The sequence below is a fragment of the Epargyreus clarus genome, unplaced genomic scaffold (genome assembly GCF_041222505.1).
Source record: "Epargyreus clarus isolate Ecla_fem2 unplaced genomic scaffold, WU_Ecla_fem_2.2 ptg000036l, whole genome shotgun sequence".
NCBI lineage: Eukaryota > Metazoa > Arthropoda > Insecta > Lepidoptera > Hesperiidae > Epargyreus > Epargyreus clarus.
The window spans coordinates 4,051,401-4,073,516 of record NW_027332241.1 but is presented as its reverse complement, the minus strand read 5'-3'; the positions used below and the strand labels follow the sequence as shown (position 1 = coordinate 4,073,516).

Genomic DNA, 22,116 nt, shown 5'->3' with positions numbered 1-22,116 from the left:
GTTTTTTGTACTTGCAAATAAAACTTAAATAATTCTCCAACGAGTCGTACTCGTACATGGATGGTTCCGTACTATCATACTTTCATTTATTTTTTATTTTTACTATTTGTAAATATAGCAGCCTAAGAAGATAATGGATTTTAAAAAATTCAATTGTATCTATCGCAGTAAATTTTATGGCAACCTCTATATATAATTTTAAGATTTTTTATTTTTAATATTGTTATAGCGGCAAAAATTCAAGTGTCTATCTATAACGGTTTAGGAGATAGAGCCCTGTGACAGACGGAAAGAGGGACAGACAGTGGAGGCTTGGTTATAAGGTTTCGTTTTTACATATGGGTATAGAAGCCTAAGAAGTAAGTATGATAAAAAGTTTTTTTAATTTAAGTACTCACCTGTTGACATTTGTGTAACTTTTTCCGTTTGTACTGAAAAAACAAAACAAAATGTATCAGTGTTATCTGGAGGCACGGCAGGGCCTCCGACAAGTCGAGCCAAAAAAAAGTGGCACGGCCGTACCATTCTTTTCTCGAAGCAATTCGGCCCATTTTTGACCCCCTGTAACTTTGTTGCATATGAAGCTAGAAGCCTGAATTTTCAGGAGCCAAGCAAGCATTGTATAGACGCGGTATATTTCAAATTTCATTCATTAATAGTCATATTAATAGAATAAAAGTCTTATTAATAGATAAGTAAACTAGTAGTATATCAGTCTGAGGCGATTCGTTAAGACCAGTGGTTCCCAACTAGTGGTCCGCAGAAACCAAAATGTGGTCCGCGAACGATTTTAAATTTAGCGGGCGTTGAGTCTTTGAAAGTAAGTGATGATTTGCGTCTAGCTTTGAGTAACAATATTAGTCCTAGGATAGCCGAACTAGTGAAAAAGATACATGCTCAAACATCACATTTATAGAGAATTACAAAAGATTATCCTATATTATAATTTTTTATGTTTATATTCCTATTGAGTTTTTAATTAAAGTTTTATAATCAATTAATTTTAACTTTTACAGTTTATTTTTGTCATATGTACATCGTGGTCCCTGATTACAAGAATGACATAAAAGTGGTCCCTATCTAAGAAAAGGTTGAGAACCGCTATCTTAGACAGTCACTCTACTATTAACTTTATTGTGTAATTTTACACATATTTAAAAATGGTTAACAAGCATATAAGTAATTATTGAAATTAGATTATTATTGTATTATTAATTATGTTAGCTAGTTTATAAGATTCATTTGTATTTCTGTGTCTATGGGAAGTCTCCATTTGTTTGCCACTATCTTTGGCACAAAGACCTCCATGTTTTCTTCACTTCACACGAAACAAGTCGAGTAAACGTTGAAGATTTAAAAGCGAATTTTATTTGCGAAAACCCTAACTATTTATTGTTTACACGCCCGCAATTACCAAAAATCTTATTAATAGAAATTAAGGTGTTGTTTTTGATTAATTAAAGTAAAAAATCTATACCTGTTGTTGCTTGCGTTGTATCATCATTTCCACCTGAAATAAGTAAAGACATAAAAACATATATATTTTTTTAAAAATATTATAAAGTAATTTAGTTAATTAGTGTTTTTCTATGTAAAAATAAGGCAGAAATAGGTGTGGCGGTAGTGCCGCCGGAGTCAAACTACAAAGGGTTCTACCACCCCCTTACTGTCCCGCTGCTGGGCACGGGTCTCCTCTCAGAATGAGAAGGATTAGGCCATAGTCCATCGCGCTGGCCAAGTGCGTATTAGTAGACTTCACATACCTTTGAAAACTTTTAAGAATTCTCAGGTATGCAGGTTTCCTCATGATGTTTTCACCTCACCTACTTCCACCTCACCGATTCCTTCACTGGTTCTACAAGTTAAACACCCTTCTGTTTGTACGTACCTTGAAAATTAAAGTTGAAATAGCATTTGTAGTAAAATACAGTGCTCTGTTCCACATTACATAATCTTTCCTTCAAATTGTGCTTAACAACAAAATTTACTTTCATCTGTAAAGAAAAGAACACAATGAGAATATTCTCCGTTTTTGGAAACAGTTATGAAATCGATATTTAGTTTTTAGGATTCCGTACCCAAAGGGTGAAAACGGAATCCTAAGACTTCGCTGTCTGTCCGTCTGTTTACTATAACTGCTGTTATAATAAATACAAATAAGAACAATGAAGCATATTTTAATATAATTACATAGTTTAATCTGGAGGCACGGCAGTGCCTCCGACAAGTCAAGACAAAAAAGGCGGCACGGCCGTACCATTCTTTTTTCGAAGCAATTGGGCACATTTTTTTATTATATCCATCTATGATGGTACATTGTCAGAAAATAGTGATAGATGGCGTATGTATAGGTAGTTCTTAATGCTTAACTGGATGGTGTTGTTTCATACAACTAAGTATTGTTGGAAATAATAAACTTAATAAAAATAAGTATAAAATAATGAACATTTGGTGGTACGGAAGCCACCATGTACGAATTCGATTCGTACTTGGCGAATTATTGTTATCGATATACAAGCACCATTAAGATGTCATTAAGGTGATATCGATATAATAAAGAAGTAGCAGATGAGCATGCAGTCCATCTGCTGTTAAGTAGCTACTATCGGCCATTTGCAATCAACGCCGGACTAGACCCGATTCCCATATGAGATCGTCGACCACAGGCGCCGTTACCCCTGAGGACTAAGTTGTAATGCCTCGGAAAGTCTCCCTTGCCACACCCTTTAAACGAGATCACAGCATTTAACACTGCTGTTATTAGTCAGAAATAGGTGTGACGGTGGAGCCGCCGGAGTTGAACCATAGTTTATTACCACGTTTATAACCCTCCTTTTGGCGGCTCCCTTAGCGACATCCTTGTCATATAAAAAGGACCTTAAACATAAATCACCATACCGTTCCTTAAGATCTAATAAGATTTTATGAAATTTGTACTTACATGTTCTGGTACGGTGAGATCAAAAGCGTTTGTCATATCAGGAAGACAGGGCCTATCAAAAGAAATCAATAAATATTTATATAATATCTATATTTATATAAATGATTGTTTGTCTCTATGTCCTTTACAGAATCGTAAACTTTGTATTTGATAATGTGATGATCTTTAGCAAAGTTGGTGTGCATGAGCCCATGAAGGTTTCTGATTTGGTACAACCAATTTTCGACAGATGGCGACACTATCATTTCAATGACGGTAAAAATTTTCGGCTATATATTTGTCATGTTTTTTTAAACGTGGGCGAAGCCACGGGAACTGCTAGTACTTAATAATTATTAATAGTAAAATCGAAATATAATTTACGGGAGCTGAAAGATAATCTCGCGATAATATCGAACCCAAAATATCGATAGTAATAATTGTATCGATATAAAATCTATAGCCCATATTATATGATGGTATGATATGATATGTAAAAAATATCAAGATATATGGTAATTGTTTTTTATTTTACATAAAAATGCGACAAAAAATGACACTGAAAATACTTATTTTTTCTAATACAGGAGTAGCAGGAGGGCATGCAGTCGACCTGATGGTAAGTGGCTACTGCCGCCCATGGACATCTGTAATCAACCCCAGGTAAGATATTCCTACTTGAGGTCGTCCACAGATGCGCCGCTATCCTTGAGGACTAAGGTGGAACGCCTTGAAATTATGTCTTGTCTACCACACCCTGGAGTAATGTGTGGATGAAGTATACTTACACTGCTCTGTCAATCAAAAAGTGTGTTTTTGAAGTGCCATTTAAAATATTTTTCGCGTGCATCCTTTTATCCGTGATTAGGCAATGGTCTTCATTGAGTGCTACATAATATATTTTAACACTTGGAGCTGAAAACAAATTATACCTACCAATTAGAAACCATTTTTTTCCTTTTGCAAAAAAAGCAGCTTTTGTAGGCGATAGAACCCATTGTGGTTCGACTCCGGCGGCACCACCGCTATCTAGAGGCACGGTAGTGCCTACGCAAGTCGAACAAAAAAATGCGGCACGGCCGTACCATTGGATCTTACGGTAGAAGAAATAAGTTGTGAGATTTGGTCTTTTTTACAAGTTATGTTTTTGATGGCTCCCACGGTACCGGGTGCCGTTTTAAGGTGCCCCCCCCCCCCTGTTAACAAGAAAAGGTTTACCAAAAAAAGTTACATTCAAGTATTCAGCGTTCAGTCATAAGAATTGGAATACATGTAGAAAACAGATAATATTTTTAACTTCGTTTTTTGTGTTATTAATGTACATAATCCCTTAATGGTGTTACTGCTGGGCATAGATCTCTCAGAATGAGTAGGGTTTAGTCGAATTCGCACATCCTTAAGAACTCTTTGAGAACTTCATAAATATATAAGTTTTCCTTAACCTTTAATACTTTTTTATAATATAGGAGTAGCAGACGAGCATGCAGTCCACATGATGGTAAGTGCCTGTCGCCCGTGGACATGCGTAATCAACGCCAGATAGGGTGATATATTCCTACCTCAGGTCGGATACAGATACACCGCTTCCCTTGCGGATTAAGCTGGAATGCATTCAACGTCTCCCTTACCACACCCTTCAAACCAGAACACAGCAGCGCTTAACACTGCTGTTATTACGCCGAAATAGGTGTGGCGGTGGTGCCGCCGGAGACAAATCACAAAGGCATCTACCTTAAACGAGTTTTATAGTACACAATTATATAATAATTATAATAATTGATCTCCTACCCGTTATACATGTAGCTGTATCGAAAAACACTGATAGAATGATTGAGAAACACAAAAACATTTTGAAAAACACAGTAGGAACATTTGTAATGTCTGGTTAATAGTCAATAACATAAGTAGATATTTGTTTTACGTATTGTTATTTTCAGCTTCTTAGATATAAATAGGATGACCAAGTTGTGGATTTAATTGAGACAAACAACAAAGACGATAATCCTCTGTGGTCCGGCACCACCGCCACACCTATTTCTGTTATAACAGTAGTGTCTGATTTGAAGCACTGCTGTGTTCTGATTTGAAGGATGTGGTACGGGAGACATACTTTTCTCGCGTTCCAGCTTAGTACTCTGCGATAGTGGCGCATCTGTAGCCGATCTCAGGAATCTAATTTTATTTGAGGTCGATTACAGATGTCCATAGTCAGCAGTAGCAACTTACCATCAGGTTAACTGCCTGTTCTGTACCTACGAGTACTTCAATATTATAAAAAAATCTAGTATTTCATATTGGGACAAGCCATCAATATGAGAGTTAATGGTTAGCCTACTCATGCATTGATTTATGAGTAATCCTTGTCATTGTGTTGGAATAACCTATAGAAGGAAAACTTCTTAGTTTATTTGCATTTAATACTAAAGGGTGCGGTGCGAGAACTTCCTTATTTCAATGATCAGGTACACCGGACTATGTGTGGGAATAGACCTGTGCTGTTTTTGCGCCTGTGCAGGCCACCGGCGCAAGATCACAAATTAATTATTTTGTGTGACAGAGTACGGTACGTCATCTGTAATCAACTCCATATAGGATTAGATTCCTACCCGAGGTTGGCAATAGATGCGCCGCTACACCTGAGTAATAAGCTGGAATGCCTCGGAAAAGTATGTGTAAGTTATATGCATATTAGAAGTTAATTATCACTTGCTTTTGAAGGCAAATATCGTAAGAAACTCAGGTGGGTAGCCTGAGAGTTCTGTGAAAAAAAGTTCTCAAGGGTATGTAAAGTCTACCAATCCGCACTTGGCCAGCGTGGTGGACTACGGCCTAAATGGCACTCTGAGAGGAGCCCCGTGCCCCGCAGTGGGACAATAATGGGCTGACGACGAAAGTAACTGGTTATCTGACAAGGCAAATAAAAAAATATTTATTCTAAAGCCATTTAATAGTACGTGTATTAGTCTTATCAACATAAATTTATTTTACTTAAACACACATATATTATAATGACATAAAATTAAATAAATCAATAAATTAATTATAAACCATTATGAACACAATATTTAGAACAAATTTTATATCTATATATTATATAATATACTAGCCCGTAAATATAATATACTGACCCGGCAATCTTTGTACCGCCTCAAAATCTATTTATCATATATATTTCATATAAAATATAGCCTATGTTACTCGTAGATAATGTAGCTTTCGAATGGTGAAAGAATTTTTAAAATCGGTTCAGTAGTTTATGAGCCTATTCATTACAATCAAACAAACAAAGTTTTACTCTTTATAATGTTAGTATAGATATAATTGTGTAAAAGTTTAAAGCCACATGCGGCACTGTGCTGTATTTTTTTCCGGCGTCGCTAGTTTCTCCGGCCGAAGAAATGACGACGTGGACTTTTACGACGCAGTGACGGAGAGTTTTACGGTGTTACACGTGGGTTTGTGTTTTCGCTTTAATGTTTTGAGATCAATTGGAACTTGAATGCCCACAACTCTTATAGGTGATACGGAATAATTAGAAGACATTTTTTATAAACTTTCTTCATCTAAGTACCCGTTATTGATACCTGAAATTATATAAGCTGTAATAAGTTTCTATAAAAATACAAAAGTTTAAATCACTAATTATTATACACATTATTAAAATACTAGCTGACCCGGCAAACGTTGTATTGCCATATAAATAAAAAATGTTAAGGGTGATCAACCCCTATCACTTAGGGGTATCTCGACAACTCATATGTTAAAATCCGTCAAGTCGTTTGGGCTGTAGGGCGTGACAAAGAATGAGACCTACATACATACACACATCCATCCATCCATACATACGTACACACACATACATTCATACATACACACCACCCATCCATACGTACATACATACATACATACACTATAAAACATTACACTCCGCAGTCAGGTATTAAGCTTTTTTGTTTTTCTTATTTTTCTCACAAAACCCTTTAGTTTGAACACCATAAAAAATTAATGGAGGTGCATAAAAAATTAATGGTCCATCATCTTAGGACGTCCACATTGAATTTAGAATGACATCCATGCAAGAAAGAATGCGGTCCATCTAATGGTAAGTGGCTTCTGCCGCCGATGGACATCTGCAATCAACCCCAGGTAAGATTGGATTCCTATCTGTACCCTTTACCATGAGTTTTCAAAACATCCCACAATTTTACGTAAGGTTTACTCAATCCATTATTCTGTTCCGTTTGCTTAGTAGACTGAGTAAACGTAACAATAAGTAAGCCCCTACCTCACATGTTCGCAAAAAAGAGAGATATAACATAAAGCGCCATTTTGTCAATTTAGACATTTAATGTTACGTTACTGACACTATAGTTCTGATACAATCCGCTAGGGGCGCTGGTTGGAAATTGTATGGGCCAATACGTAAACAAATATCAAAACAGTCATATTTGTCAAAACGTAAAAACTCATGGTAAGGGTACTGAGGCCAACCATAGATGCGCCGCTACCCCTGAGGACCGAGCTGGAATACCTCGAGTACATCTCCTTCAAACCAGAATACAGCAGCGCTTAACACTGCTGTTATTAAGCAGAAACAGGTGTGGCGGTGGTGCCGCAGTTGAACCACAGAGGGCTCTACCACGTATCAAAGCTGTTGATTGTAGAGTCCGCGCCAAGCTTCTAGTCTGCTCTAAATATAGAAACGAGTGGCGTCGCAATAACAAATTGCAGATATTAGCGGAACGAAGACATTGCGAGACCCCCGGCACTCTCCACTGCACGCTCTCGCCCGCCGGTACATAGCTACGTTAGTTTGCCCTTACTGTTGCTACGCTAAGATTATATGCTTGCAGTTGTATTCGATCGCATTGGCTCTCTGACTACACCTGCGCGCAACAACTTCAGAGCGGACTAGAAGTTTGGCGCGGACCATACCTGTGTTATTCTTAACGAGGGGGAAACCTTCAAAAGGTACCCGACGATGTGGGAGCGACGCCGGGTTATGTGAGATTCTTACCGCACTAAAACCCCCCCGGTGGCCGTCCTCAACGCTTGTTGGAGAACTCCGGGATCTCCGACGGAACGCAACCGGAGTCCTCCAAGCGCGATGCCCCGATCGGGCTCTGCCCTGGGGGCAGCAGTTTTCGTTCCTCCCGCACCATTTGGTGTACACGATGCTATGCGACTACACATACCGCCGTCCTTCCCGGGATCGCTTACTGGACGGCTCGAGCTCCCACTCTTGCCGCCCGCAACCCCGGAAGCCCCCTTTTAGTCGCCTTTTACGACAGGCAGGAGTTCCCGTAGCCCTATTCTAGTCCCGGAACTACAGGGCCAGACGCGGATCATACCAACCTGATTGATATGGTTTAGTCGGTACATTTCCTCTGAAGTTATGGGCTTCAGGTGTTTGCGGCAGCAGACGTCCAGTAGTAGGCAACGAGTGAACTGAAATTCAAAAAGAAAATATACATACTCGTATATATATATTATTTATCTTATATATGAATTCTCGTGTCACAGTGTTAGTTACCGTACTCATCCGAAAGGGCTTTACCGATTTTCACCAAATTTTATATGCATATTCAGTAGGTCTGAGAATCGGCTACTATCTATTTTTCATACCCCTAAGTGATAAGGGTTGTTCACCCTTTACATTTTTTTATTTATGTGGCAACACAACGTTTGCCGGGTCAGCTAGTAATATAGAAGTAAACAAGCAATCAATCCATCAGATCGTATGTTACGGCTTATGGACATCTGTAATCAACCCCAGATAAGATTAGATTCCTACCTTGTCGGCCAAAGATGCACCGCTACCTAGGACTAAGCTGGAACGCCTTGTTAAAATATGCCTCCCTTACCACACCCTTCGAACTAGAACACAGCAGCGCTTAACACTGCTGTTATTAGATAAAATAAGTGTGGCGATGGTGCCGCCGGAGTCGAACCAACAAAGGTTCTACCATCTTCACAAAGGCAGAATAGGTGCCTACTATACCCATAGATTAGTAAAGATTACTCACTCCTAACAAGAAAATGTAACCAGTTTTGTTAATAAATTAAAGTTATCACTGTCGTGTTTGAAAAAAATTAAGAAAATGAAGTTTTTAGATCATTTACAAATGAAACGATATTTCTCCGCACTTTCTCTTCAATTTCGTGTTTTTGCCCCACTCACCTGCACATGTCGGTTTTGTCGGTTGTGCGTAAATGACACCATGGCAGGCCATTAAATGTCTGACAGAATTTTCAGCCGTTTACCCCATTTATGGCTTCCTTTAATTACAAAGCGGTGAGATCTATACTTATCTATGGCAGCACCTAATCTCCTCTACCGTAACCCTTCTTCTGTTATATTTGGGTATTTTTTCTTTTCTTACCTGGGATTCTACTGTTATATGGCTTTGAGGGATGCTGCACATCGTTATGGGATTTGGCAAATTGCCGGCTTGTTGTCGAAGTGATTTTTGTCACTTTAACTCTTCTGACTGGAATAAAATAATATAGATTGATGAAAGTCATCGTCAACCCACTGTCCCACTGCTGGGCACGGGTCTCCTCTCAGAATGAGAAGGATTAGACCATAGTCCACCGCGCTGGACAAGTGCGTATTGGTAGACGTCACGTACCTTGGAGATTTCTAGATTCTTGGAGAAAACGGTGAAGAAAAGCATAGCGAGGGAATCTATAGATATGTGAAGTATGCTTACAAATTTTCAATTGGCCAGCACGCTGAACTATGGGCTAAATAAGGGATTATTCGTATAAACATTAATTTGTTATAATAATGGTAGCACATGAGCATGTAGTCCACCTGATGGTATGTGGCTACTGCCGCCCATGGACTTAATCAACCTCAGATAGGATTACATGCCTACTTGAGCTCGATCATAGATGTGCCGTTACCATTGAGGATTAATGTAGAACGCCTAGGAGAACTATGTCTTCCTTACCACACCCTTTAAACCAGAACGCAGCAGCGCTTTACACTGCAGTTATTAGGTAGAAATAGTTGAAAAACCTACTGTTTATGTTATGTTGAGTATTTTTTTAGCTTGGGTTACCACGCTTTTATTAGCTTGGGTTGTATCTATGTATGTACGTATATATGTATGTAACGGAATCTTTGAACTCGATTTTTACCCACTTTGAACGGTCCGATTAATTTAAAATATTGAACAATTATCAAAAACCGATGACATTATACTATTTTAATAATTTTATCCAATTCTCCTTATGAGAATCGACAGGAATCAGGATTAACGATTTTCCTTGTGCGAATTTAGTATGGTTTTTAGTTTTTAAACTATAATTACTTACCTTCCTGTATTGGTTCCAATTCATGAGGTAGAAGCATTTTAGGCCTCATAGCTATTGAACTTTCAACTAGAAAAAAATACAATGTTTATTATAACATACATAAAGCAGTGATATCGATCGAGGGCGCCTAGGTTCAAATCCCAGGCAGATCTGATTTTTCAGTTATGTGATTACTTATCGTGAAAGATATTTCACGTCTTGAAATTGAATGAAGCCACAAAAGGATGATTTTATCATTTATTTTTTGAATTCTTGACAAATAAAAAAAAAACATTTTTAGAGAAAATTAACGTATAAAGAACTAACACTACGTAATTTACGTAATAAATAAATAAGTATTTAAAACATTTTAAGGACAATTTACAAAGGAGACGTGGCACCACTTTATTTACGCAACAATTTCATTTCTCAAAACTAGTTACATTTTCTTGTTAGGAGTGATCTATCTATTTTACTCATCTATGATTACTGCTTTAATGGTGAAGGAAAAGATCGCGAGAAAAACCTGAACATTCTTGAGATCTTAAAAAAGTTCTCAAAGGTTTGTGAAGTCTACCAATACGCACATGGCTAGCGCGGTGGACTATGGCCTAATCCTTCTCATTCTGAGAGCAGACCCGAGCAATATGGGCGATTGTTGTAAAAAAACAATCGAATAAGTCGATAATCGACGGAATCTACAATTGATTGTCGATTTATTCTTAGTTAAAAAAAAACAATCGAATAACAATCGACGTTCGAATAACAATCGACGTACGAATAACAATCGACGTTCGTATAACAATCTACCTTCGAATAATAATCGACGACGAATAACAATCGACGTTCGAATAACAATCGACCTTCGAATAATAATCGACGACGAATATAAAGTTAAAGTAACGCACTGCAGCGGGAAGCGCAAGACCCGTGCTGGGCAGTGGGAGAGTAATGTGTTGACGACACGTCATATAACTGTTTTACCAAATTTAGCCATATACAATGACCAAGAAATATTCCCATTGTTAAAACAGGACGGAAGGAAAATGTAAATTTAAATGCACGAGGAAAATTATTGCATAAATATGTCTGATGTAATATGTTTTGCTTTCAAAACCCTTGGATTTCCCATATTTTGGGTTACTAAAACACATAGTCACAAACACATAGGTTTTTTAAAATACCATACCACACCCTTCCGACCAGTACCCTTACCATGAGTTTTTCATTTTCACAAATATGACTGTTTTGGTTTGTTTACGTATTTGCCCATAAAAATTCCAATCAGCGCCCCTAGTGGATTGTATCAGAACTATAGTGTCAGTAACGTAACATTAAATGTCTAAATTGACAAAATAGCGCTTTTTGTTTTGTCTCCCTTTTTGAAAACATGTGAGGCAGTCAAAAAGACCTGAGCACTTACTTATTGTTACGTTTACTCAGTCTATTAAGCAAACGGAACAGAATAATGGATTGACTAAACGTAACGTACAATTGTGGGATGTTTTGAAAACTCATGGTAAGGGTACAGAACACAGCAGCGCTTAACAGTAATGTTATGAGGTAGAAATAGGTGTGGCGGTGCTGCTGCCGGAGTCGAACCACAAAGGGTTCTACCACCTTTAACGTACCTACCGTAAGAAAAAAAGTGTCCTTGGATGACAATGACTTACAAATAAATATTCAAGGGCGAGCGAAACTCTCACAAGAAGGATTCCGTACTACCAAATTTTAATTTATCTTTTATATTGAATATTTTTATAATAGTATCCATAAAAGTGCATTGTGAAAATGTAAACTATATAATTAGATTATGGTTTAATAGTTAAAGCGAAAAACACAAAAAAATACGGTTTCTTATATGGTGACATGGATTAGTAAAGATTACTCGCTCCCAACAAGATAATGTAACCTTTTGACAATTATCACTGTCAATTATTTTCGTGTTTGAAAAATATTTAAAAATGTAGTTTTTAGATCATTTATGAACGAAACGATATTTCTTCGCACTTTTTCTTCGATTTCGTGTCTTAACTGCGCATATCGGCATTATTCCGCGTAAATTACACCATGACAGTCATTTAATGGCTTCCTTCAATTACAAGGCGATGACTATACTTATCTATATATATATATATATTATCTATGTATGGCGACCCCCATTTATTTTCGAGCTTTTTTATTTCTATTATTTGCTATCATAGAGGCAATCGTTATACATACTCTGTAAAAATTTCAAGTGTCTATCTATAACGGTTCAAGGGAGCCCTTTGACAGACTGACAGACAGCGGAGACTTAGAAATAGGGTTCCGTTTTTATTTTTGTAACGGAATCCTAAAACGTGTCTCTCGTTTATATTTTAAATAACTTCGCGCTACACTGGAGTTATAAGATAGTAAAAAGTGTGACAGTGGTGCCCCCAGAATCAAAGCATGAGTACCTTACTCATGCTTTTATTACCAAAGTACCAAAGTACCTTCAAAGGTAAGTAACTGAAGTAGACTAATAATTAAAAACTGGATACCTTCGTTGTTAATTACTCCAAGCAGTTTTTGTACTGTGGCGGAAGCTGAAAACAAAAAAAAAAATAATACAGGAGTAGCAGACGAGCATACAGTCCACCTGATGGTAAGGCTACTGCCGCCCATGAACATCTGTACAACCCCAGATAGGATTAGATATTCCTACCTGAGGTCGGCCACAGATGCGCCGCCACCCTTGAGGACTAAGCTGGAACGCCTCGGAAAAATATGTCTCCCTTACCACACCCTTCAAAACGGAACACAGCAGCGCCTAACGCTGCTGTTATTAGGTAGAAATATAAAGAAGTAAAAGATAAAAGTAGTAAACGAGTATGCAGTCCACCTGATGGTAAGTAGCTACTGCCGCCCATGAACATTAACCCTAGATAAGACCAGATTTCCTAAGTTCGGTCATAGATGCACCGCTACCCCTGAGGTCTAAGCTGGTTTGCCTCGGAAAATTATGTCTCTCTTACCACACCCTTCAAACCAGAACACAGCAGCGCTACACTGCTGTTATTAAGCAGAAATAGGCGGTAGTGCCGCCGGAGTAGAACCACAGAGCGTTCTATCACCTTTGACGACCCGCGTGGCGGAGCGGTCACCATGCCAGTCTGACGCGCAGAGGGTCCCGGGTTCGATCCCCGGCCAGTCAGATTTCTAAATGATGAATTTAGATTTCTGTTTCTGGGTCTGGGTGTTTGTGTATTTGTCTCTGTGTGTGTCCATAGCACCCGCGATACAGGAAATCCTAGTGTGGGGCTGTGAGTGTAGAAAGCGTTTTTTTTTTTCTGTAACCTTCTATGTAAATCCCTGTAGTCCTGGATTAAGAATAGGGCTACGGTATCTCTTGTCGTAAGAGGCGGCTAAATGGTTGCGGGGTTGCGGCAAGAGTGGGTGCTCGAATCGTCCAGCAGGCATCCCCGGGTAGTTCGACCGTATGTGTGGTCGCATACCGTCGTAAACACCAGTTGTGCGAGAGCGTAAATTGCTCCCCCAGGGCATAGCCCAACAGGGGCATGATTGGAAGACTTTTGTGTTCTGTCGGAGACCCTAGAGTTCTCCACCAAGCGCTGAGGACGGCCACGGGGAGTTTTAGGAAAAAAAACCCACATAACCCTGCGTCGCTACTTACGGCATTTGGTACCTATTGAAGGTTTCCTCCTCTTGAACCAAAAAAAAATTCAAGTGTGTATCTATTACGGTTTAAGAGGTAGAGCCCTGTGACAGACAGAGAGCGGAGTCTTAGTATTAGGGTCCGTTCACAAAGACCGGTACGGAGAGCATCGGTCCGCATTTTTCTTTTCACACATACCGGATGGTATACGCTTGGAATTGACCGGAGCGGAGCCGCCAAATATTTTACATAGACCGGCTGGTAAAGATCTGAAAGCGGATGCACTCGCAATCGGAGCCGATTGGCTGCGCGAGGAAGAATGAGCACGCAGTCAGAGCCGGTTGGCTCCTCTTATTATTTTACACGAAGCGCGTTCAAGCATTCTTAATGACAAAAGAAGTGCACATGCAAAAATAAACTTTAATACAATTAGGTACTCAAAACTCTGTTTCCAACGTGATAAAAATCTGCTCTCCTCTCCGAGCCGGTCTGTGTGAACGGACCCATAGGGTTCCGTTTTTACCCTATGGGTACGGAACCCTAAAAAGGAGGATTACTTCATGTCTCTTACCTCTCCGTTTGTAAGTGAAGATAAGAACTCCTTGTACTATCACAACGAGCACAAACAACGATATTCCAACGCCAATGTAGGTGTATATACTCGTATCTGTAAAAAATGTTTACTAAGTAGGTAAATTGTAAATAAAATATACAGAATCTGTACCCAGTTGTTACGTTTTTACAAAAATGACTATTTTTCTATTTGTTTACGTATTTTCCATACATTTCCAATCAGTTCTGTACCCTTACCATGAGTTTTTACGTTTTGACAAATATGACTGTTTTGGTATTTGTTTACGTATTGGCCCATACAATTTCCAATCAGCGCCCCTAGCGGATTGTATCAGAACTATAGTGTCAGTAACGTAACATTAAATGTCTAAATTGACAAAATGGCGCTTTATTTTTTGTTTTCGTTTTTTGCGAACATGTGAGGAAGACAAAAAGACTTGAGCACTTACTTATTGTTACGTTTACTCAGTCTACTGAAGCAAACGGAACAGAATAATGGATTGAATAAACGTAACGTAAAATTGTGGGATGTTTTGAAAACTCATGGTAAGGGTACAGGAACGCGGCAAATAAACGATAACCGCGAAAGTCGAATTTGCGTAAATTGGGGCTTGATTTCGCTAAATATCATCATGTGGTATGATTTCATATGAGAAGCCCAAACATGTAATTGAGAAGTTTTTATAATATAGGAGTAGCAGACGTGCATCCACTTGACCTGATGGTAAGTGACTCCCGCCCGTGGACGTATGTAATTAACCCGAGATAGGATTAGATATTCCTACCTGAGGTCGACAACAGATGCGCCGCTACCCCTGAGGCCTAAGCTGGAACCCCTCAGAAAAGTATGTCTCCCTTCAAACTAGAACACATTTCCCCGGCACCCCCGCTGCCCGCTCTCACCCACCGGTATGTACATAGCTGCGTTAGTGTGCTCTTACTGTTGCTACGGAGTATATGCTTGTAGTTGTGTTCAACCGTATTGGCTCTCTGACTACACCTGCACAACAACTTCAGAGCGGACTACAAATTTGGCGCGGACTATATCTCCCTGGTGGAACCATAGAAGTTCTCTCGTGTTTTCAAGAGAGAGGTAATTTTTCAGATGACACAAATAGATATACGTACAATTTTTTTACCCAACAGACTGCGAAGGGTGGCTTTCAAGTGTATGTATGTGTGTATATATGTATGTATGTATGTATGTATGTATGCGTGTATGTATGTATGTATGTATTTATGCATGTATGTATGTATTTATGTATGTATTTATGAAAGAAAGAAGAAAGAAAGAAACATTTATTCGGATAATTGCAACACAAATGAAATACTATAATGTAGAGAGACAAAAAAAAATAACAAAACAAAAGAAAAAAATAAATAAAAAATACAATAAAACAACAAAAGGACAATAAAAACGTACAATCAATTATTACAATAATATATGTTGCAATGACCACGAAAAGGGACAAACTCAGCATGTGCCACGTGCAGGTAAACTGCGTCGTGGCTCTGATTTTCAGTTTGCCCCCTGCGTCTGGGCTGCTCGGACGGCTGATTCACACATGCCGTCTGTGCCTTTTTATTTGCTAGTCTTTATTATCGTTGTGATTCATAGAATTTGTGTTTATGTGAATTGACGAATACTGCGTAAAATGTTAACAATTATAATCAAGTTTTTAATGAAAGCAATATGGTGAGTACCTATTTCAGATTGTTGTATCTTTTAGTGTATAAGAATATATAATAATATTTGAGTGAATCATCCCAAATACCACTTTTTATTTCTAGAAAAGTACAGCAAGCCAGATGGGAACCAACCATGTACCCCCATGTTACGATAACCCAGTGGACCACTACTATCGCTAGTACCGCGCCCGAAATATGACAACCTGCTATGATGCCTAAGAGCTATAAATTTTGGGTAAGTAAGGAAAACGTTATGTAAATATCTCAACTATTTAAAAGTCATATAATGTATTGTATTATACTTAATATAATTACCCAATTTGGAATTAAATTAAAATTAAAAGTTAGTTTAGTTAAGATTTTGTTTTTGACTTTCAAGTAATATAGCTTTATATGTATACTTAAATCTTTGTACTGTTTTTAGGCTGCGAAGAGGAGGAGGCAGGTTGTTCCAACATTTCGTGGCGCTGTACCGGAAGCATATGCATGCATTATGCATGTATGTATGTATGTGTGTATGTATGTGTGTTTGATTCTTTAGCACGCACTACAGTCCAAACGGCTTGACGGATTTTAACATATGACGTGTCGTCGGATTCGTCTAAATTGTGGGAGTGACATAGGCTATATTTTTTAACAGTCTGGGTTTAGTTTTCTTAATAATTCCTAATTAATTATAACGAATAATTATGTATGGATTAACTTACCTTTATTTTTAGGTGGTTCTTTTGCGGCTGCAAAATAAAAAAAATAAAATCATTATCATCATCATAGCATTACTGTCCCACTGCTGAGCACGGGCCTCCTCTCAGAATGAGAAGGATTAGGCCATAGTCCACCGTGCTGGTTACACTGTCGCTTGGTAAAATTGCCTTTCAAGCGTCGAATTATGAATATTTCATTTTTTTTTACTTATTTCCTATTTCTGCCTCATAATAGCAGTGGTAAGGGCTGTTGTGTTTTGTGTAGGGTGAGGTAAGTCACACAGGGGTAGCGGCGCATCTGTGGCTGACCACTGGTACGAATATCTCATCCCATCCGGGGTTGATTACAGCTGTCCATGGGCGGCAGTAGCCACTTACCATCAGGTGGACTGCATGCTCGTACGCTCTGCTACACCTATATTATAAATTAAAAAAAAAATGTACAGATTTATAAGTTTAGAAATCTACTTACGTATTGGCGTTGAAGGCACAGGTTTCTCTGGAAATAAATAAATAAATATTAATTAACATCCAATGAAAATTAATTATAAAATAAATGAAAATGATTTATTGCATCAAAAGTAGTACATTGTTTTACAATATTGTTGGGTACCCTCTTTTGAGTACGTTAGTGCCGGTAGTAGAGGGTCCTGCTCTGCCCGTATAAAATACTAAGTACTACAAAATATAAATTTACAAATATATAATACTTGAATATAATTATTTTAACAATGTAGAATTAATTTTATTTTATAATTAAGATTATATGTATATAAAATTAATATAATAGAATTTAGTGTATATACAGGGTGAATTTTTAAAACGGGCCTTCAGGGCCAAATCCGAAACTATAAGGATTAGCGAAAAATGCTGAAAGGAGTTACGAGGCCGATTTTGATAAAAACTAAAACTGCGTCATTAGTTTTTTAAAATATTTTTTTCCTTAGCCGGGAATCGAACGAGTTAATTTTGAAAAAAATGACACCTCTATATTATTCCACTATCTGATAGTGTCGCTTATAAGGATCAAATTCTGGGAAGTAATGTTATGTGACAAATTAAAGGAAAAGGAAAATTTTGTAGAAAATACGTATTTTTCCATACATTGGCATACTAATCCTTAAGGATATCCATACATTGACATACTAATCCTTAAGGATTAGTATGTCAATGTATGGATGATATACATAACAAATGATTTATGTATAGTTCTTTAGAAACAGACATAAGTCATACCATTCAAGAATTTGTTGGTTAATCAACTAATTATTCGATGTTATGACTATGACATACGGCTTAGTATGAGAGAGTAATAGTTTGGCAAATAAGTTACCGCCGTTTTTAGGATTTATTTTTTAATAACTGACTAAATAGTAAATTCTTATTGTTTGTTGTTTACAACTTCGTTTCAACGTTAAATATGATTTTCCATATCTCTTTTTTTAGTAATCACTCGGATTTGACTCTAAAAAGTAATTCTCGCAAATTGTCTACTTTACATCTGTAATAAACGAAACTCCGCCCATAGCAAGTAAATCTATTTTAATGATCCTAAAATAACCTTAGCTAAGTCGGACATAAAAAAATAAATTAGTGGGAAACAAAACGTCCATTTCGAATGATTAGAAACATTGAGCCAAAAAAAACAATTAAGATTTAGAGCAAGTCAACGATGGTTGTGTGCGATCGAAATTTCATCTAGATGATCCCACTAATTGGGTTTCAGATTAGGACTCTGTAAGGCAGCTTCTAATGTTATTATATTAAAAATGTATTAAACTTATTATTTTTTATAATATAGGAGTAGCAGACGAGCATACAATCCACTAGCAGTAAACCTGGCTGCCGCCCATGGACATATGTAATCAAATCCAGATAGGATTAAATATTCTTACCTGAGGACGGCCACAGATGTGCCGCTACCTCTGAGGACTAAGCTGGAACGCTTTGGAAAAGTATACCTTACCACACCCATCAAATCAGAACACAGCTTTTTAGCAATGCTGTAATGAGACAGAAATAGGTGTGGCAGGGTTCCTTCTAAATCCTACTTACTTATTTAGGAAACCCATTAAAATCTACTTAGACACTAATATATTGAAATCTATCAAGTAGTTTCTCAGTAATGCACGAAAAAACAACCCTCTATATTTCTATAGCTATAAATGATTGCCCGCACTGAATTTTTCTGATTTTACACAAAAAAAAAGTGTGTGTGTGTCAGCTACGACGCACGATTGGAGTTTACTCCTTACGAACGATAATTATGATATATATCGAATAGAAAAAAAGGGTAAATGAACGCATCTGCTAAAATGATAAGAGAAACAAACATATATCTGTAATTATTCGGATTATTTATATTACTTCAATAATGCGTATTACATAAAGTATGTTACAAAATAATATAAATAATAATAATAATAAAAACATTAAAACTTGATGGTTAGGTTGCTGTTTATGTACGTTGTATATAGATGTATACAATAGATGCTACTATATGCATTTATTATACAGCATGCATACCCTGTACTCGGCAGCAGTATACAAGTTGTGGCAGAACTTCGTAATACGCAGGCGCGCAACACACACGTACAAACATACGCACACATTCAACTCTCAGACTGGAGGTAGTGAACTATACAGTGAGACTACGAAGTATCGCGCAAAGAGGAGACCCCGAGAATGAGATACGCTGTGTAATGTATTCCATCTCATTCTTTTACACGTTCAATCCTACAGATGTATATTCTTTTCTTCTTCTTTTCGTTTGTCTCTTTCTACGTTACGCCTCAACTTTTCGTGTTACACTTGATTTTACTCCTCATAAAATTTCCGTACCGGGCCTTATAACTCAAATCGTTTCTTAAGGAGTAAACTCCAAAAATGTAAAAATAACTCAAAATGCGAGCTGTTACTAGGGATTGCCAAAGGAATCTTATTACGTATATTTAAATCATAAAAAATAAAACAAATTAATAAATTAATTACCGTTAAACTGAAATACAAAATTGGAAAAATATGATTCTTCGCTTTTACAATTAAGTGGCTCGAAAATTGTAGTACAAAGTCTAGTTTGTCGTTCTTCAATAGTTCCTTTAAAGTTGGCTCTAACCTGAAAAATATAACACATGTTACCAAAAAAATATATGACATGTTACCAAAAAAAAATTAATATGCTACCGAAAAAAAATAAGATATGCCAGCGAAAATATATTAAACATGTTACCGAAAAAAAAAAAAGACATGTTACCATAAATTAATATGTTACCGAAAAAATATCAGACAAGTTACCAAAAAAATTACATGTCACCAAAAAAAATTAACATGCTACCGAAAAAAAAGACATGTTACCAAAAAAATTAACAAAATACATAGTAGCGTGCTCTTACTGTTGCTACGGAGTATATACTTGTAGTTGTGTTCGACCGCAATCACTCTCTGATTACACCTGCGCGCAACAACTTCAGAGCGAACTAGAAGTTTGGCGCGGACAATACTTTATTTCTTACTATACGCTCGGCGGCGTGCGTACGCTATACGGTTGTGAACTTTAGCTTAAGCCATACTCAAAAACTACAAAGCAATAAACATAGTTTACACAACAAACAAAACACAAAATTTGTGTCTATACCGCGGGACTAGCAATGGAAAATAAAAGTGGTCTCAATAAAAACTTTAGTACTTACACAGTCAGGTACGCGAATTATTCCAAAATTTCGTGATATTTTCTTTTCAGACCATCTGCAATGATATTAACAGATTGTAAAAACATAAATCTTTGTAAAAGTTGTAAAAACTTGCTATTTCGAAAATAATAAGTTGGAGCTATACTTGTGTTTGGGAGAAGAGATGCTTACTGAAATCCTCTCGTGAATATTTTTGTATTAGAGGGTAACTTTCACTAGTTATTTACACTGTCACCTTTTATTATAATGTTTATGAAAATATGTGACAATGACAAACTAAACCTCTTACTTGTCAACTGTCAGTTCATAATAACATCTGTCATGGCGACATCATCAGTGGTCTGTTTTCGAAGATTGTTATAAAAACATATTTTTTGTGTTTAAAATCAATATCTTTCACTGATGATGTTCTTTTTTTTTATATCTGAAATGTTACATGTATTATTTAGTTTTAACGTACGCTTACAACCATTTAATTTTGTTTAACAATACTATTTATTTTCTTAACGTTTTGTACGTTTATTGAGTAGTGTGCTATATATTGTGTGGTTGTACAGTACTGTTACCTTGTTTTAAAAATATTTTATTTATTGTTTTTTTTTTTTTCTATCATTTTTACCAGCAGGACGTGCAGTTAACATAAAGTTTTATTGTAACTTAATTAGATTATATTATTTATTTACTTTATTTATTTAATAGGAAATATTTAATACTAAGCATTAGCGCTTGGTATGTCCGATGATTCTGATGCTAATTCATTTTTTTCTGCTTGTGATATTAGTCTTCATTCCAATTTGAGCAATGATTCCTATAGTGAGCCACTTACTCTTGGGAACTTACTACAAGACGCTATAGGTTTTCTAGATTTTTCCTTTAATGTTTGTCACTTAAATGCACAAAGCATTCCTTCTCACTATACAGACCTTCTCGACACATTTTCTATTGCAACCTCGATTCATGCTATACTTATTTCTGAAAGTTGGCTAAAACCTTCTTTAAACTCTGTCTCTTATAGTCTCCCTGGATATGTCCTTATAAGAAATGACCGCACGGGTAAAGGTGGAGGGGGTGTTGCTATATACCTACGGAGCAATATTCCTTATAAAATCCTCGCCATATCTCCTTCCCCTTATTCCGCCTCAAGTGAGTATATCTTCCTTGAGGTTAGAGTCGGTGGTGCCAAAGTCGTGCTTGGTGTCGTTTACTGTCCGCCTAACACAGACTACTTCTTCAGTCTTGAGAATGTGTTAGAATCCGTCTGTTCAGAGTATACACATCACATCGTCATGGGAGATTTTAATACTGATGTCTCATGCAATTCTTCTAGGTCCTTGAAGCTTCTAGACATCCTTAAATCTGTTAATCTATCTCTTGTTTCTTACTCTCCTACTCACCATAATCTCATCTCTCAAGATACTTCTCTCGACTTAATATTTGTGTCTTCCTGTAATCATGTCATTGCGCACGGACAATTGCAGGCCCCTGGATTCTCCAGGCATGATCTTATTTATCTTTCTTATAAGGCTAAACCTCCGAAAAATAAACCTGAAGTTGTCTGGATGCGTAATTTTGCTAAAATTGATATACCTAAATTAAAGA

At 37.1% G+C, this 22,116-nt stretch overlaps 2 protein-coding genes and 1 long non-coding RNA gene across 3 annotated transcripts; 1 reads left to right on the top strand and 2 right to left on the bottom strand.

Moving 5' to 3' along the window:
• Positions 1–262: 262 nt before the first annotated feature.
• LOC140756989 (uncharacterized) lies at positions 263–4,823 on the bottom strand. The gene is made up of 5 exons (XM_073092534.1): positions 4,709–4,823; positions 3,709–3,835; positions 2,942–2,993; positions 1,889–1,994; positions 263–1,510 (listed from the first exon to the last, which is right to left on the bottom strand). The coding sequence occupies exons 1-5, from the start codon at positions 4,767–4,769 to the stop codon at positions 1,458–1,460; spliced, it is 399 nt and encodes a 132-aa protein (XP_072948635.1). The 5' UTR covers positions 4,770–4,823; the 3' UTR covers positions 263–1,457.
• Positions 4,824–6,297: 1,474 nt separating this feature from the next.
• Positions 6,298–21,865, bottom strand: LOC140756835 (uncharacterized). Its single transcript, XM_073092365.1, has 11 exons — positions 21,798–21,865; positions 20,518–20,572; positions 19,820–19,943; positions 17,301–17,327; positions 16,832–16,858; positions 14,434–14,529; positions 12,748–12,792; positions 10,244–10,309; positions 9,304–9,411; positions 8,276–8,368; positions 6,298–6,504 (listed from the first exon to the last, which is right to left on the bottom strand). The coding sequence occupies exons 1-11, from the start codon at positions 21,863–21,865 to the stop codon at positions 6,467–6,469; spliced, it is 747 nt and encodes a 248-aa protein (XP_072948466.1). The 3' UTR covers positions 6,298–6,466.
• On the top strand, positions 15,896–16,604 carry LOC140757010 (uncharacterized). Its single transcript, XR_012103923.1, has 3 exons — positions 15,896–16,131; positions 16,227–16,359; positions 16,549–16,604. It is a non-coding gene; the product is annotated as an uncharacterized LOC140757010 (long non-coding RNA).
• Positions 21,866–22,116: the final 251 nt, after the last annotated feature.